Consider the following 18,101-nt stretch of genomic DNA (forward strand, 5'->3'; position numbering starts at 1 on the left):
ATATAGTATTTCAAAAATAATAAATGTATGTAAAATTGTTAATTAATTAATGCCGATTGTTTTTAAAAATATTTTTCAATAGAACAAATTTTTATTTAAAAAATGTAATATTCACATGCACTCATTACATAATTTACATAAATATTGAATAAGCTTAAAGTTAATAATATGTATTTAAGACTTATGAAAGTAAGTAAAGTTATTAAAATCATGAACTACCTATACAACTTTAAAGTTTAAACTTGTACTTTATAATATTAAATATTAATTATTAATTAATATGATCAATTGATAACAATAATATCTTTGTCGGTGTTATGAAAATTTAAACATTCACCTCTTAGATAAGAGAATTTCGGCCATTTTGTAGGCTTCAAAAACATTTCCAAGTCGTCTATCAAGTATTTTTATATATCTGTGGACTTAGCCGACGCTGTGCTACTACGTATTTAATGTATAAAAGTGTAAAATTTATCAGCCACCCCCCCCCCCCTCGAAAAAAATCCTGGCTACGCCACTGTAAGTACTAATTTAGTATTTACTAAATATTTGCTTAAATGATTTACCAAATTTAAATAGGTACTAAATTGCAATTTGTCAATTTTTCATTAGTTATATAATACATTGACCTATAATAATTTTTGGTTTTTATTATGTTGCGTGTGCATAGGCCATTATGGTACTTAAACATGTATACTATAGGGCTCAACATTTAAAGTGGTCACAAATATATGAATACAGATAAATCATTTTTACGGGGGGGTTTTTTTTTACTTGTTTTTACTATTTTAAGCATTGTAAATCTAAAAATAAAAAAAATTAAACAATGGATTACTAAAGGGTTAATTACGTCAATAAGAAATCGAGAAAAATTATATAAGAAATTACTCAAACAACCATTCAATACGTTACTTAAATGTAAATACGTTAAATATAGGAACATATTAAATAATACAATTAAGCTAGCCAGGAACCTTTACTATCAAAATCTTATAAATCTTGCGGCCTAGATTCTAAAAAAATATGGAATTTAATTAAAGATGTATCATACACTAATAAATCAAAAAAATCGAATGTTAGCAATCTAAGAAATAACGATGGTGAAAAAATAACTGGAAAGCAAAACATAGCACACGAGTTTAATAGTTTCTTCTCTAAAGTCGGCAGCGTAATTTCTAATAATATTAAGATTAGCAATTTCCAACCTATAAGTTTTGATACACTAAACAAAAACTGTTATATTTCTGAAACTATATTTTTAAAACCAATTGAAACACTTGAAGTCCTTAACCTATTAAATAGTATTAAAAGTTTCAATTCCTTTTCTAAAAACTCGATATCTAATTATATTCTTAAAAAAACGTCAAATGCTATAGCTGTACCCTTATCTATAATATTTAATAGCTTTATTTCTAATGAGAAATTCCCTATATCATTTAAAGAATCTATAGTTATACCTATTTACAAAAATGGCGATAAAAGTAAATGTTCGAATTACAGGCCTATATCGCTCACTTTAACTCTGTTTAAATTATTTGAAAAGTGCCTTAAAAGTAGGTTATTAGACTTTTTAAACAAACATAATTTTTTTTACAATAATCAATTTGGTTTCCGAAGTAATATTTCGATTAATAATGCGCTATACAAAACCACTCAATATATATATGAAAATCTAGATAACAAGCAACATGTTCTTGGAATTTTTTTAGATATTAAGAAAGCTTTTGATTCAGTTGATCATACAATTCTTCTCGAAAAACTGTATTACTGTGGAATAAGAGGTGCTGCTTATAATTTATTTAAGTCATACCTAAATGGTCGAGTACAAAGAGTTAAAATAGATGATTATTATAGTAATGTACAAGAAATTGATTACTCAGTGCCACAAGGTACCGTATTAGGACCGATATTATTCATAATATACATTAATGGACTTCTTAATCAAGATTCTCCTGGAAACATAATTTGTTTTGCTAATGATACCGTCATCTTATTAAAGAGTCCGTGTATAAATAATTTATATAAAATGGCTGAGAAAAGTTTTCGTGTTGTTAAAAGCTGGCTAGATAATAATTCACTAGAGATTAATAGTGAAAAAACTAATTACATTCACTTTGGTATACAAAAATCTATGCATTTAAATAATTATAAAATCATTGCTCATACTAATAGTTGTATCAACAATAATACTAAAAATAATGTATGCAAATGTAGTGAATTAAAAAGAGTAAACTATGTTAAATATCTTGGAATATTTATTGATGATAAATTAAAATGGGATATTCATATAAACTATTTAAATAATTCACTTAGAAAATTTTTCTATGTAATAAATCTCTTAAATCTGTTTTAAACTTCAAATTAAAAAAATTAACTTACTATTCATTAATACAATCAATTCTTTCTTATGGTATTTCTTTTTGGGGAGGGACATATCACACTCACTTTACGAATCTTGAAGTCACTTTGAACTCACTTCTTAAATTTATTTTTAATAAACCTACGTTATTTCCTACAGTTAATTTATACAAAGAGCTAAAGATATTAAATTTAAAATCACTGTATACAAAAAACATTTGCTTACTATTTTATGATATGATAAAATGTATTGATATTCCGTGTCATAATTACAATACTCACTTTAAGGTTAATACTAATGTCGTCGTCCCTAAAATGATCACAGTATTTGGGCAACAAAGCCCTAGATATAAATTCATTCAATACTGTACTATTTATAATATTAATATTCATAACTTTAAGAGTTTCAAGATGTATAAAAAATATATAAATAATGCTCTGTTTCAATAATCTATACTTTAATTTAGAAATTAATTAATATATTTTTCACTGTTAATAGCTAAATTCGTGTTAAATTAATTACTATTATCAAATAATTCTATTTAATCTTATAATTATACCAGTATATTATAATCCACAGAATATGCTATATTAACATTTTATTTACTTACGATTATATATATATATTATATAGGCTATAGCCTTTATAATGCAACTACTAATTGTTCTTTATCCTTTCTTTTATTGTCTTTCTTGTGCATACTCTACCTATTTATTTTGTTCTATTTTTTGCTTTATTAATTGTCAATAACGATCATAATCAATAATATCTAAATCTGTATCACAACTTCCTCTTTTCAGCACAAGCTCAGCTTTTGAAAAGAGAACCAATATATTTTAATGTAATTTTTTGTTTTGTTTTGTTACTCATAAATTGTTTGTAATTGTTATAATTTGGTGACAATAAATATTATTATTATTATTATTATTATTACTTGTTATGTATGTTCCCTGTATTTATATTTTTAATATAATTATCAAGGTGGATATATTATATCCACCTTGATAATTATTATAAAATTTTGATTTTGATCTTATCATTATTAGAACGTTATTATTGTAGCATATCAGGTATAAGAACTAATAAGTCTAAAGTACCTACCTATTAATTTTTAAATCTTAAGGTATCATAGTTTTACTGTCAAGGCTATTCAATTGTTCTTATGAAAAGATAAATTGTGTGTGTCTCTTATGAAGGCAATGGTGAACTACTATAGACGAAGCAATGGGTTACAATCTACCTAATTTTGTAAATGGGGTGCAAGTGTAATTGTTCGATAATTTTTAGTGACTAGATCGGACGAATACTAATTCCACCTATGTACATTGTATATTTCATAATGCACTGAGTACAGACACACCACAGATAGGTACATTATACAAATCATTTTTACATTTATATTATGTATTAAAAACAAAAACACAAACAAAATTGAAGTAAAAAAATAATATGTAGGTACTCTATTTATCTAAAGCCTTTAAAAAATATATGTATAACCGGTTTTAATTAATCGGAATATTTATGAACGCACTTAACCGGTTATTTGAACTAAAAAATTATAATAACAAAAACCATTAAAAAAATCATTCAGGTTTCCTACCCTGCCTACAAACACTATATTTGAAAAGAAAACTATTTTTCTTTCTTTTCGTAAAATCGGTTAACTTCTAACAAAAAAAAACTTGTTCAATCGTTTCGTAACAGTATCAAAAAGAATCTAGTAAATTATCGGCCTCTTCTTGGCTTGCATTCGTCTACAGTAATATAAGTATAGGCAATACTTAATAACCAATAAATACAATTTATAAGACAGTAATTATTTTATTATCTATATAATAATATATTAATGGATAGTACTATACTACCTACTATAGGGTTCTTAGTTTTATTTTTGTATTGACCATGGTTTACAATACGAATAAAAATGTTTACTGCTATATTATAGTCGTTGTCTTAAAAACAAAACGGTTTTTTAGATAATTTTAATTAATACTATTTGCATACAAGTCTTGAACTATATAACTATTTTAAAATAACAGCTATATTGTAACAGTGTATGAAATACAATTCACAAATGTTTAATTTTTTTTGTTGTAAAATCCTCTTCGATTTTAAATAAACACGTGTGGTGGTAAAAAAAACACACAGGCACACAAAATAAAGTGTAACGCAAATAATACACGTCATCTCCTGTTTGCACACATGTGCACAGGAGCTGCAGCGACTGCCGCTATATAATACTACTCACCTAAGTATTTCCTTCCTGGTGAAAAAAGTGCAGTCCTGTAAAAGGAGGAAAAAAAATAAACACACATTTTGGTCTTCCGGGTGTAGCTATATACACGTCGGTGAAATAGTGGATATATTACGCGGACCGTGAGGTCTCTCAAATGAATTTTTTTTTCCAAACTAAAAAATGAATATTACGATATTTTACAATGCGTGTGTCGAGCATGTCACACACACACACAGTTTACGGCCACTGAATCGCGGGAATCGTGAAATGGGAAAAATTCATTCGATTGTAAAACTCTCCACGCCCCCGTGTATAGAAATATATTATATTATTTATGTAATATTGACGACTATCGTGTACAGTTTTTGAGGCAAAAACCATTATTAATTGACCCAGCCCACAACTCGGCATCACCGTAGACGGCCGTGTATTGTTGTGTTTTATATTTTATACACCGATTGGCGTGCGAGTTAAATAATATAATATAATGTTGATAGTAATAATAATAATACGCAGGTAGGTATTATCTGTTCGTTCGACATTCGAACACAAGAAAGTATTGATATTTGATGTTCAAACTCCAAAGTGCACTTGGCCCATCCAAAATTTAAGTGGCACTGAATCTCAGGACACTAGAGTATTCTGTTGTAGCGTCGTGATATTAATCAAACATAATGATATGATACGATCGTTATTGATATTCTTAACAAAAATATATACATAATTATTGATCGATGATTACCTATTTACTTTTAATATTGGATATTCCGGATGTGTGGATAACGGATTGTGACAAACACTGTTATTAGTTATTACTTATTCGTCAATTTATCATCTTAAAAATAACTAACCTAGTAACCTAACACGTCAATTATTTAGGAATATTTTACTCGAGACTTTTGTTTGTATGGTAGCTGAATAAATCAATTTTCGGTCAATTGTGATTTGGTTAATCAGTACATGGCGATGGCAGGCAGGCTGCGCACTATATTTATTTTCCAGGATTCAACGTAGGTGAATTAATTCCAGGGCAAGAGGTATTCAAGAGTCGCTTCCCGTTTTGTTGCATAACAGTAAAAAATTAGAGAAAATGAGCGTTTGTGAAGGAAACTAATGATGTACGAGCATAACCAAAACGTTATTGGTAACTACCAACTGTTGAAAGCGATGAGTTTCAACTTTTTACCTTTCCCTCAATAATCCTATAGTATACCTTTTTTCGTTTAGGAACCGACGACGCCGCGCGAACAGCTTTCGCATTAAACTTCCACCACGCCGGCACCACAATTGTTTGTTTTATAAAACTCTGCGTTAAATATATACATTGGTCCCTTGAGGGCGCACATTTAAATCAGATATTGTTACATGGTGCGATTGTGTGAGGTCCCCTAGTGCCTATTTGAAAAATAGCACACTATGACAATTATTGACAACATTCAACAAATAAATCAAACAAGTTGAACTTGGGTACTTTTAAATAGTCACGGCAGAAAAATGAATTAAAATATGGCAATTGATCGAATTTAATAACTGAAAAAAAATTCATTAATAGACTGGATTTCGGGAGTCAACCATATGTATGCTAGGAATCAAATCATACGTCTGCCAATAATTGCCAAATGAACTCTGTAATCGATTAATACATAAAGTGTCGGGATTCAACTCACCCACACTGGGCCCACTCGCCCAAAAAATAAAGAAGAAAAAAATCATAAATTCACCACCACAATAACACCAAGCAATAACAAAACGTTGAATATCATAATAGGTAGCTAGGATATGTAACAATTCTAGAGCTAAAATCCAAAATAGTACTTTACAGTGTGTGAAGTATGCGTATGGACCCACTCAACCACGATATGATAATATGATTAATATGCATACCATAGCGTATCCTACATTCATACTGCAAATAACAGAGGTTTATTTATTACGTGGTTTATGATTTACATAAATGATAAAATGTATATACGCTTCAATATTCTATATTTCTGTGTAATATTACGAAAACAAAATAGAAGCCGAAAATGGGTGGGCCACATCTAACAGGTGGTAGACGTGTAGAGGGATATTGGACGAGTGGCATAAAATAACAATATGCCAATATAATATCATTGTCGTTGAACGGAGTGATACCTACCGATTCGGACAGGTGTCCACTGAAGCGGATGATCACCTAACACGAGTGATGAGCGACGGGCGTTTACTAAATATTAATTGGTTACGACTATGACGGTGCACGAATTGTTTTACGTTATGTTAATAATGTTATGACCGTCGCATCGCGATAATTATATAATAAATTGTATTATAATTCAATGCAGTAGAATTCGTCAAGTAGGCGCCTCGTCGGTTAACACACCATACGCGCAATAAATTTCACAAAATCTTAAGTCCCAACCGAATTTTCGATGTTTTTTGGGTATCGTTTTGTACGATTAATCGATTAATGCGCGACCGAACTACGTGGTCCCACTTAGATACGTCGGCTTCAAGCAATGTCTACCATATGTTTACCTATTACTGCAATAATTATTGTAATATATCCATAACCTAACCAGCGAAGACTTTGAAGAAGTATCACCGGGTGTTCCTTCCACCGCGGGGGGAGAAGGTATCAAGGTAAGTAGAGAAGAACCTCCAATAAATAACGAAATTTACACGTCAGAGAGGTATAAATATAATCTACGAGCGAGTACATATACGTATTACATAATATAATAATATTATATAGATTAAGATAGTAGGTACCAAAATCAAAAGAATGTTTTAGATCCGACGACCGCGGCGATACGATCAAATAAATTGAATAGTTTTCTCGGAATATTTTCGGATTTGCTACCAGAAAGAAAGAAAATAATTTTAAAAAAAACTCGCTCCGCACCGCGTGTAATAAACATCTCTTCTCTACGAAGAGCTGTCATCCCTCCGTGTAACGCTCGCGCAGTTCATCGACTCCAAATCGGAAAAAAAAAAACCATTTAATATTATACATTTATACATTATAATATTACCGTTTTTGTCACGTTCTACATTTAAATAATTTAGTGGTTCTCGGAATGGTCCGAACTCGGGGAAACGAAATCTAAAAATAACTGAAAGTCGGAGGAAGACACTATTATAATACGCATTTATCAACACACATGTTTGATTTTAATCTCGTGCTCACGGATTCCATTATAGTGTGCGATGCGCGGTAGGTACTATATACAAATATAATATGATATTATAATATCCGTTTATTCCCGTGTAGTTAGTCTCACCCCCCGCCCAGTGATTGGCTCAGGTTTTTTTCCTTATATGGGGGCCCAACGCCTAGTCTACAGTTTTGAACATCTCAATGACTTGATTTCTTACTGTTGTTTTTATTTTTAGGTATTATAATTTAATATTTATATCAAGTACGTACCTACCCAATATATATAGGTATTGTACTTATCAGTTGCATGGGATATTGTCCTTCTTTATATGTATATTGACTTTAAAAAGACAAAAAGTATTAACCCAATAAAATCATGCCCGGAACACTTACATTTTTCCAATGTATTTATAATATGATGGTTTTTTTTTTATAGAAATACGATTTGACACGGAAAATTCTACGGACTATGGTGTACTTACCTACATTTAAATTTAAATTTTTTATATTTTTTTTTTTTGTTGGTAATATCTGCATTTTCTTCGTTTTGAGCCGAGCACTCGAGCTTTTAATTGTCAAACGCTTAATTGGTTTATTACGCGAAAAAATTACCCAACACACGTAATTTAGCCCAACTCTTTAATTATTTACCCATATACAAATCAGATTTTTATATTTGTCAAAACCGTACGAAACTTTCTTCTGTTATAACGATTATTTCATTTTCTCCTCGTCCATTTTATAATATACTTACTCTTAAATGTTTATCTGTTGTTTGAAATAAGTGTTATGCAAGTGTGTAACTGTCGTTACATTATCTTATATCGCATTCTCAAACAGTTTTATTAGTAATAGTACATACGACATTTACGTATAATACAATCTGCCCGCGTGCAATACGTTCGTGTACGCACTTTTAATGTCTACCGACTACGATTTATATTTATCGCCTTTGCCCGGGGGGCTATACACGGCATATTCCGTCGAATTTAAAATGCATTGGTCTATATCGGAGCAGCTATAAACGACGGTCTTCCGCCTCCTTGTAAGAGCCCCGGCGCCTTTGCCACTCGATGCGCAACAATATTTACTTTGTATTTCTGTACCAATGTCGGCCACATGACGCACACCACTGGAGACACGCAAAGAGACGACCATATTGGGCATCGGGTCAATTTTTTACTTTCCAAATATTGTAAGTAAAATGCTATTATTAGTATTGAGCCGTGACTACTGAAATATTAATAATAAGCCATCTTCAGGAACACGGATTGTGTTACCAAAAATGTCTTTTCCCCCACCGGGGCAAGGTCTACACACGCCCATGACGACACCGTGGAGATACAATAAATATTATACCGGTACACTTTCAGCCCGCACTAAACCCCTCTGGAAACACGTTATCCGGTTATATAATCGCGGGGTACACGACCTGTTCGCCGCACTCACTACACAACATATTATGATACGTATATTATGCTATATTGTACGATCGACGGACCGGGGTAAAAGCGGTAGACCAATATGAAAACGAACGCGGCGCGTGGGTACGAGGGGGGGGGGGAAATAAAACCTGAAAACCCGACCGATCGTGTCTTATCGGGCAAATGTGCGTGCGAGACGGGGCACCGCGCCTACAAGGAATAATAATAACCGTACAACGTCGTTATTAATTATCACCGATATTCACCTGGTAGTCTTCGAGCTGAGATTCGGTGAAAGTCATCGCCTTGTTGCCCATAGCGTCGCCGCCGCCCGTGGAGCTACACTGCACACGTCGCGCTGTAATGAACCCGCGCCGCTACGAGAAGACCATAAATCCGCGGCGCGATCGGTCTCGGACCGAAAACAGAAATGATTCGTGGGAAATTTTGTCGGCACGAGAGGAGGGTTGTTATAACCGACGTCGTCCGTGCACAGTGAAGTACAAACGTGTATCCGAAACGGGCCGAGCAATGACACGGACCGGGCTCCTTGGAGAGCGGCAGGTGCACCCCCTCCCCCCACCCCGCAAACGAGAGCGTCAAGTCACGCGACGGGCGGCACCGGAGGACGGGAAATCGGCGGATGCCTTTTTAATACTTTTTTTGATTTTTCGCCAACTGGGCGGAATGTGCGCGACGGACTACACACACACACACACACACACGAGCGCGCGCGGGGAAATGTAATTTTCGATTATATGGGTGTGGTGACCAGCCGTCTATTCGACTCTCAGACCTTTTTCACTTAACGAGATTAAAAAGTACATCGTCAAAATTTAAAGTCACCCATTGCGCTGCTGGCCACACGAATGACAACCAAACAACAAAAAAAAAAAATCGTAGACGCATAATATAATATAACCTATATTTTTTGGCAATCAATATACAAATGATAAACAAAAGAAAACAAAAAAAAAAAATCTAAAATAAAATAATAAAAACGGCTTGTAAACGTGTGATTTCTTTTTTGATTTAACTTAAAAATTTGTACATAGTATAAATTATTTTATTGCACTTTCGGCCTTGCCATTTTTATAAAGTACTGTATGTTAATGTTAGCAGAAAAAAAAGAACAAACAAATGATACTAAAATAATGCTGGGGTACACAAATGTTGGTAAAACTAAAAAATAAAAATCATTGTGCACTGTTCGATTTATATTAAAAAAAAGAAAAAAAAGTATTTTATAACAACAAAATGAGTATTTTATATTTATATATATTATATTATATACCTTAACAAACATGCCCTAATATGTTAAATTTACAATCAGTACATAATATGAATATACAACAAGTGTTAAGAATAACGAGAAAAATAATAATAAGTGTTGAAAAACTAGAAAAAATAAAATAATATTCGATTAAACCCTTTTATTAATTTTAATTTTGTTTGTAAACTTTCCATAAACGAACCCTGTATTATGTTACAATGGTCAAAAATATAAAATATGTAAGCTCTCGAATATAATTTCAATGAAAATATGTCTGCCCTGTGGTCATCATTGTTACGTTTTATACATATATTTATATAGAAAATTGAGCCTACTAATGTGTGTTGCAAGAACAGTACCTACTATTATTTGTAACAAAACAATTAAACTAAGATCAGGTAAAACACAGTGCTGACTAAAATATTTAAATGGCACCAAAAAGTTTACACATAGCACCGCTTACACACTAAACATAATAATTTCTTATAACATTTTCACATATTTTTTTTTTCTTTTTACAAAAATATTGACTAACTTTATAAATGGTATACACTTTAATTAATTATTTTGATTGAAAATAATGGCCATGAAATTGCACTTAAAAATATAACTTTAACATATTATTATCATACACAATTATTAGGTATCAAAATCTTATACAAAACAAAATCCTAATATTTTTAAATAAATATTTCAATTTACATACTTAAAAAGGAGTTGATTATTATTATAATATATATCATATATATATATATTCTATAGTTTTTGTATCTACTATATCATCACACAACAATAATGTACATATAATTTGTGTAATTTTAATTTAAATGTACTCTCAAATGTTATTTAACAAACAAAACATCTAATTTAAAATATGTTAGTGTAATTTAACAACAATATAATATTTACTTAGTCTATAATTGAATTTCGGCCGATATAATCAATTTTCGTCTTATTGTTTTATTGACTAGTAAATGTAGCCTACATTCAATTGTAACAGGACTAGACATTAACTTTTTGTAATATGTATTTGGATCAGCATATTATCATAACTGACAAAATATAAGTAATAAATAAATACAAATTTATATACAAATGTTAAGAACATAGTTAAGATATGTTATGGAGTTAACAATGAGAAAACAAAAATGAAAAATACGGGATAAAAAGAAAAGAAAATTTCCAAAAATAATTTAGTTACTTAATGTAAGTCAAAAGTTGTCCTGTATAGAGAGTAGAAGTCATGCGGTCCGTAAATATAAAATAAATAATCTATATGTTCAAGAAAATATTTTAGATAAAGTAGCAGTGTGATGTCATCTGTACTTAACAATTTAGTCATGTTGGCCAAGTGTCCCGCAATCTTTTTGGTGGTGGTCCTCCTTCAAAGTCGTGTCTTGAATCTACTAAGCTCTGGTTACTGGGCAACTGTCCGCCTAGTATAAAACGTTCTGGTTTTATACAATTAGAAAGAAAAAAATTATGAAATAACAATTATATTTTGTAAGTTGAAAGAAATTATACCTGTGACAGACAAGTGATGGGACGGTATTGAAGTATGAGCATGTGGTAAAGATAAATGACTGATAGAATGTGAAACAACAGTATTAGGCGCTGTTCCAGAGGTTGCTGAAGACGTGTGGTGATGTAAATGTGGTGGCGAGTTAGGCTCGCTTTTAATGCGGACGGAATTTGGTGATGGTGAAGAAGGTGGTGATGAATTTGGTACTCCTAGATGAGACATTCCACTAGAAAATACAATTTTTTTATAAATATATAAATTTGTGGTTATCAAATTAAAAATTATAAGCAAACCTGTTGTGTGCTAGTTGATTAGACCAATTCAATGCTGATGAAAGACCCATGTCAGTAGATGTAAGATCAGTAAAAATACCATGATAAGAGCCACCCAATCCAGGTGTATGAAGCGCTACAACTGGTGTGTTTAGAGAGACAGTTGGTGTGTTAATTGAGTTAGCCTAGATAGAAAACAAAAAATTATTTACCGTTCTATATTTTAAGTTATAAAAACTCATATTAATAGTACAAATTATAAAAATGTTAATTACATTATTATCTTCGTGATGACTAGGAGCATTGGGCATGACAATACGCAAATTGGGTCTAGGCGAATGATGTCTAGGCGGTGGAGTAGCCCTATTAGAGGCATTTAAGGCTTTGGGCGTAGGCGATGGTGACATGACTAGTTGCCCAGGAGAAGGTGAGTTGACTAGTGCAGGCGAAGAAGATGCTTGGTATCCATTACTCATTTCCAACATACTACCAGGGGGGTAAACTAAAAAACAAAATTACAATAAATAATTATTTCAATTTGCTACCGCACAATACAAAATACTAACCAGAATCAGCATCAGACGAAGATGGAGGTCTTGGGCTAGCATTGTGTTGCAGTTGTAAGTTCCCAGAGTCATTATACATGTTGTTTACAGGCATAGTGGTGGGAAGTGAATAGTTAGCACTTACATTATTCTGAAAATAATAGTTATTTAATATATGTGTATACACACAGATTCCTGTTTTCCAGTAAAAAATAATATTTACTCTGGCCATTCTTTGATGTTGCATTAACAGCTGGAACTCTTCATCAATTTTACTGTATTTTGCTTCTGTTCTTGGTGTAAGTTGGTATGGTCCTTGTGTACCATCACAACTTTCATCTGGGCTTTCAGGGCTCAAGGCACCACCTTTAAGTTCTTTTTTATTCAATTGCTGTAAAATGAAAATAAAATGTGTAAGTTTTAAATATATAAATTAATATTAATATTAATTAATTTAGTGTAATTACTTCGATGATATTCTTGTTGGTGAGCGATTCATGAGGTTCATTGTACTCTGTATATTTGAGCAACACTTTATCCATATCTGTACTAGCATATTGATACAATTTATTAGAGCTGCTGAATATGATCAGAGCAATTTCGCAATCGCATAACACACTCAGTTCATATGCTTTTTTCATTACGCCAAATTTTCTTTTGTTGAAGGTAACCTAAAGCATAATATGGTAATTTATTAATATTGTTAGGTGGTAATAAATTAAAAAACAAAACAATACATTAAAATAAAAAAACTTTCATAATATATTGTATTTGGATGTATTTGGGAATTATTTATTTAATTATTAAAGTTAGAAATAAAATACAAAAATGTAGTCACAAAGCAATATGGACCTTGTAAGCCAAACACTTGACCAACACTTGACATATTATCAGTATATCATCACACATATAATATTTTATATTTAAGTTTGTAAAACTCAGTGCAATTTTTATAATATATTCTATTGTTTTCACATCAGTCTAGTTTTCTAAAATAAATCGCAATTCTTACGATTTTGTGATGAACACAATATAAAAAAGTTAATGGATATAAAAGAAATTTTAACTATCATCGCTATTCACGTCCAAATCACGGACATGCGGCTCGTTTTTCTGCGCAAGTATCTCCACTCGACTTACCGAGTACTACACATAATAAATTCAATCGAAACTGAGAAATATTTATATATAGTTGGGTACCATACTACCCATGCAATGATCAACTAACTCAAAAGTCAAAACGATACACAAGATTCCGGTACATTGTTAGGTCATATTCAAAATACATACAAATTACAATATACATAGGTAATAATTAAAACGATATTTTCGTTGACATTTTAGTGAACGGTTAAAAGGAAAAAAGGCGGAAACCATTACGATTTCAGGGGGGGGGACTAACATTATTAATATCAATGTGAGTAGGGGACCTTTGGGGGGGGGACTAAGCCATGGTAAGCCCTTCCCCCCTGACCACCGCCAATGGGTAAAAGTATTTCATGTACAATGTACTATTTAGTCGTAGATTTTGTGACCAATCTTATGCGCCAATCGCTGACAGTTCTGAACACCAATTTCCAATTACAACTACTCATCCCTCAGACAGACCGAAATAAAGAAATTATGTTACCTGGCGATTGCGTTCGTCGGTGATCCGCGATATCTGTATTTTCTTACGGCCCATGGTGGCGGCGGCGGCGTTAGGGTCCGTTGAACGGCGCCGTTCACTGCTTCTTGGAATTCTGTTTGTCTTATCGACGACGATCGTATTTCTCCACCGAAGGCGAGGGTGAAGACAACGACACGACGACGAGACTCCTTGTTGAAATGATTCTTATACGCTCTCGACCGATATCTGAGAAAATACGAAAGAACGACGGAGTGTTAAAATGGATCTAAATTGTATATCTATAATTTTATAGTACTACGGCGGTTGGTGTGTGTAAACAAACACACAAACTGTATTACAACAGATCGGCCATAAAAATAAATACAAAATATTATTTAATCGCTGTAAAATAATACATAATGATATAGGCTTACACATGCACACACAAACTTCTTGGTGTACACGAGGAGGACGCGACAAACGGACGCGGCAACGGAGTTGACGGTAATGTGATTGTGTGTATTAATTTACCTTCCGCTTCGAAAAAAATAACAATATATATCCACGACCGACCACCACCGAAAACGGGTCTGTCGTCTTCAGTCGCGACGTACGCACCACAATAGGTGTGTACAAAACAGAATACGAGCCACAGCCAGCGCGCGCGCACACACGAACGCACACGAGACCGCGCGCGAGTCCGTCGTTTGTGGGCTATTTCTGTAAAGTTTTCCGGGGGGTTTTAACGACCGCGGCGATAAGGCGGTTAGTTACTTACGCGACGGACACACGAATAATAATAATAATAATATAATATTATTGTATTATAATAGGTATTCAACAATAATAATATAATACTATTGTATTATAACAGGTATTCAACAATAATAATATAATAATTATTATTATTGGACAGTCGTAATCGTATATTATATATTTATATATACGTCATAATACATGATAGCCCGAAAGAACGCACGACGCGCACGGGTCGTAAAGTATGATATTAGTAACAATATAAGCGACGGTTCGGTAAATTATATCACCTCGGTACAACACTCAAAACGATTGATTACTCAGGTAAGCGACGGCGACGTGTGCGCATTGTGTCACCCAAAACGCGATTGAACGCAAGTTGCAACGCAGATATCACCGTAGGTTGTAGGTACATTTCGTTAAGTCATATTATATCATATCACCGTGAACGAAAAAAAAATAAAATATCTAGAACAATTTTGACCGATTCGTACACGTCGTGTAACGCATCTTTTAACCGCCAAACGACGACGATTCGACCTTGGACATGACGTGATAACAACACCGAAGCAAGCGTACCTAGTGTGGAGGATGTGCAGCGTGCGCGTAAATTTACGTACACAATGTAATAAACTAATAACACTAATATAATATTATATAGCTAATCACAAGACGTGAAAAAAAACATAATTTATTAGGTACTGCTCGCTCTCCCACTGTTCAGTGTCCAAGTCATCGACTGCTGTCGTAAATCAAACACATGGTTGATTGTGTTTGAAAACCAAATACAATATACATAATATATAGTTCGGGCACTCGGAATATTGAATATTTTAATGATTTCAATATTATTCTTGGGTCACAGACACGAAAAGAGATATCATTTTTTTTTTTTTTTATAATTTGTTTTAATACTATTTTCCATCGAAAAATATTTCATTGTCCCAATGACGAAATTAAAATTCCCCAGCCGCCAACCTGGCATCTATGATGGTCATTAAATCACGTATAATATACAAATTGAAACGGAAAGAGACGTTAGCGAATAGCATTGTACTATTTTGTAACACATTATTGAAGTATATCATATACTTTGTACAAACATAGAATGTCTTGGTAGTTGGTATCCCCAAGAGAAGTATATTATATTATCTATAAAAAATAGGCAGTTTAGAAAATGTCTATCGACCAATAACGATAATGTTTTACGAGGCCAAACTATGCAGCAGCACGTGCAGAAAATACACCATCAATAATATGAATTGTAGTGGATTCATATTTATTTTCGCTGACTAGGATGAACAAATAATATAACTATTACCAAACGAATCCGTTTCTAATAGTATAATATTAATCATTGTGACGTGCTTCCGTTGGTAACCAGTGGATTAAAATGAATAAATCTCCCATATGTACCCATCTATTGTTGATATAACAAATCACAATTATTTACAAAAACGGCATGCAAAGACTTCCAAAATAACATACATTTACAAGTAAAACACCGTATCTATTTTGGATCGACCGGAGAATTATTTTTATTCGTTTGAGTTATTTATAAGTAATATTTTCCCGACGGATATCCGGTCAACATAAATGCGGCCGCTAAACACACTCAATGTCGCCACATTCAATAACGGCGCATAACGGCGATCGCTGATCAGCGATCACTATTCACTATTACACACGCGTCACGCCACGTTCAGGTATGTACACGATCGGTTGTAAAAATTAATATATAAACTAATAAAATACGAACACGTGGTGTAACGACGCCGGTGCTATCCGATGAGAATCATAATATAATAATTGTTATCGTCACTGCCTCCCAACTTCCAAACGTCCGACTATAATTATAAACAGCAAACACGCGCACGCAGTACAAGACACGTCGCCGGTTGCAAAGAAAAGAGCAGATTATCTCGCGGTCGAAAAATGCATCGACAAAAACGCGAGATAAAAACATTTCACGCATGGTGCGTATATGCAACAGGTCGCATAAATTTCACGATATCGACAGAAAACAACGAGAGGCGCACTTGGCTCTCTCACTTACACAACCGCCACCAACAGCCGCGTTTTTTTTTTTATATTCTCCACACGCTAGCGGGCGGGTGGGCGACGTGTAAACATTCCCATCGGTTTCGTCTCCGCCGTCACCGTTTGTCCCGTGAACCGGGTGTGCGCGCATCACATATATTTCCGAGGATATTGTAATATTATTATTGTTGCGTCGGAGTGTTTACACGGAGAATAAACTTTTCGTTTATTGGGAATAAAATACAAAAAAAAAAACCTGTGGAAATGGTTCCAGACAACGCCGCGGCGGCAACTGGTTGTGCGTCGTGGTGGAGAGAGGCGGTGGAGGGTGCAGCAGCGGATAGCGACGACGGTATGCATACATTCGTCGGTGTGTGGTGCGTATGCGACTGTTAGTATATAGATTATAATATGTTTACGAACGTGTTTATTATTATTACACGAACGAGGTTAATAATAATAGGTATATTATACGTACTAAATACTATATCGACGGGGTTTGGCGACGTTTAAAAAAGTTACAATGAGGTATCGATTCTCGACGAGAAATGACGACACGAGCCAAGAGGTGTTTTCATCACTAAACCCACTTTGGATTTTGGACGAAAGTGAAAAAAAACCATGGCCCAATAGAAAGGGGGCGCGGAAGAGTTTCCATTTTATTTACGCACGTGCAAATGTCGAGTGCTGTTAGCAACTATTGTTTAATTTAACATCGTATTAATATAAAAAACAATGATTCGTCTATCGAGAATATTAAGAGAACGATATCCACTCAACTTACTCAGTGGCCAGTACCCGCTACCACTCGACATTTACATATGAGTTCGATCATCGATCTACAGCTGTTCTACGGGACTTTTCCGACGGTGACCCAGGTCACTACACACAAACATGATAAAATTATGAGCGATCACACACACGAT

The 18,101-nt window shown here is 33.2% G+C and overlaps 2 protein-coding genes across 7 annotated transcripts in view; both read right to left on the reverse strand.

Moving 5' to 3' along the window:
• LOC132942605 (calcium and integrin-binding family member 3) overlaps window positions 1–9,697 on the reverse strand; it is a 19,105-nt gene extending 9,408 nt beyond the window's left edge. The window contains exons 1-2 of the mRNA XM_061011160.1: window positions 9,425–9,697; window positions 4,608–4,642 (exon numbers count right to left, since the gene is read on the reverse strand). Of these exons, the coding sequence (XP_060867143.1) occupies window positions 4,608–4,642; window positions 9,425–9,475 (86 nt within the window). The 5' untranslated portion in view covers window positions 9,476–9,697. The remainder of the gene's footprint in view (window positions 1–4,607; window positions 4,643–9,424) is intronic.
• Window positions 9,698–10,064: 367 nt separating this feature from the next.
• LOC132942561 (myocyte-specific enhancer factor 2-like) overlaps window positions 10,065–18,101 on the reverse strand; it is an 85,550-nt gene continuing 77,513 nt past the window's right edge. For 3 of the 6 annotated variants that reach the window (XM_061011100.1, XM_061011101.1, XM_061011098.1), the window contains 8 exons: window positions 14,401–14,625; window positions 13,238–13,441; window positions 12,994–13,161; window positions 12,792–12,921; window positions 12,501–12,727; window positions 12,247–12,410; window positions 11,956–12,179; window positions 10,065–11,882 (listed from right to left, as the gene is read on the reverse strand). In XM_061011100.1, the coding sequence (XP_060867083.1) occupies window positions 11,770–11,882; window positions 11,956–12,179; window positions 12,247–12,410; window positions 12,501–12,727; window positions 12,792–12,921; window positions 12,994–13,161; window positions 13,238–13,441; window positions 14,401–14,454 (1,284 nt within the window). In that variant the 5' untranslated portion in view covers window positions 14,455–14,625 and the 3' untranslated portion in view covers window positions 10,065–11,769. Of the gene's footprint in view, window positions 11,883–11,955; window positions 12,180–12,246; window positions 12,411–12,500; window positions 12,728–12,791; window positions 12,922–12,993; window positions 13,162–13,237; window positions 13,442–14,400; window positions 14,626–14,813; window positions 14,969–18,101 lie in introns of those variants that run through there. The other 3 variants (XM_061011099.1, XM_061011102.1, XM_061011103.1) reach the window with 3 other exon arrangements.

This window comes from Metopolophium dirhodum, chromosome 4 (genome assembly GCF_019925205.1).
Source record: "Metopolophium dirhodum isolate CAU chromosome 4, ASM1992520v1, whole genome shotgun sequence".
Taxonomy (NCBI): Eukaryota; Metazoa; Arthropoda; class Insecta; order Hemiptera; family Aphididae; genus Metopolophium; species Metopolophium dirhodum.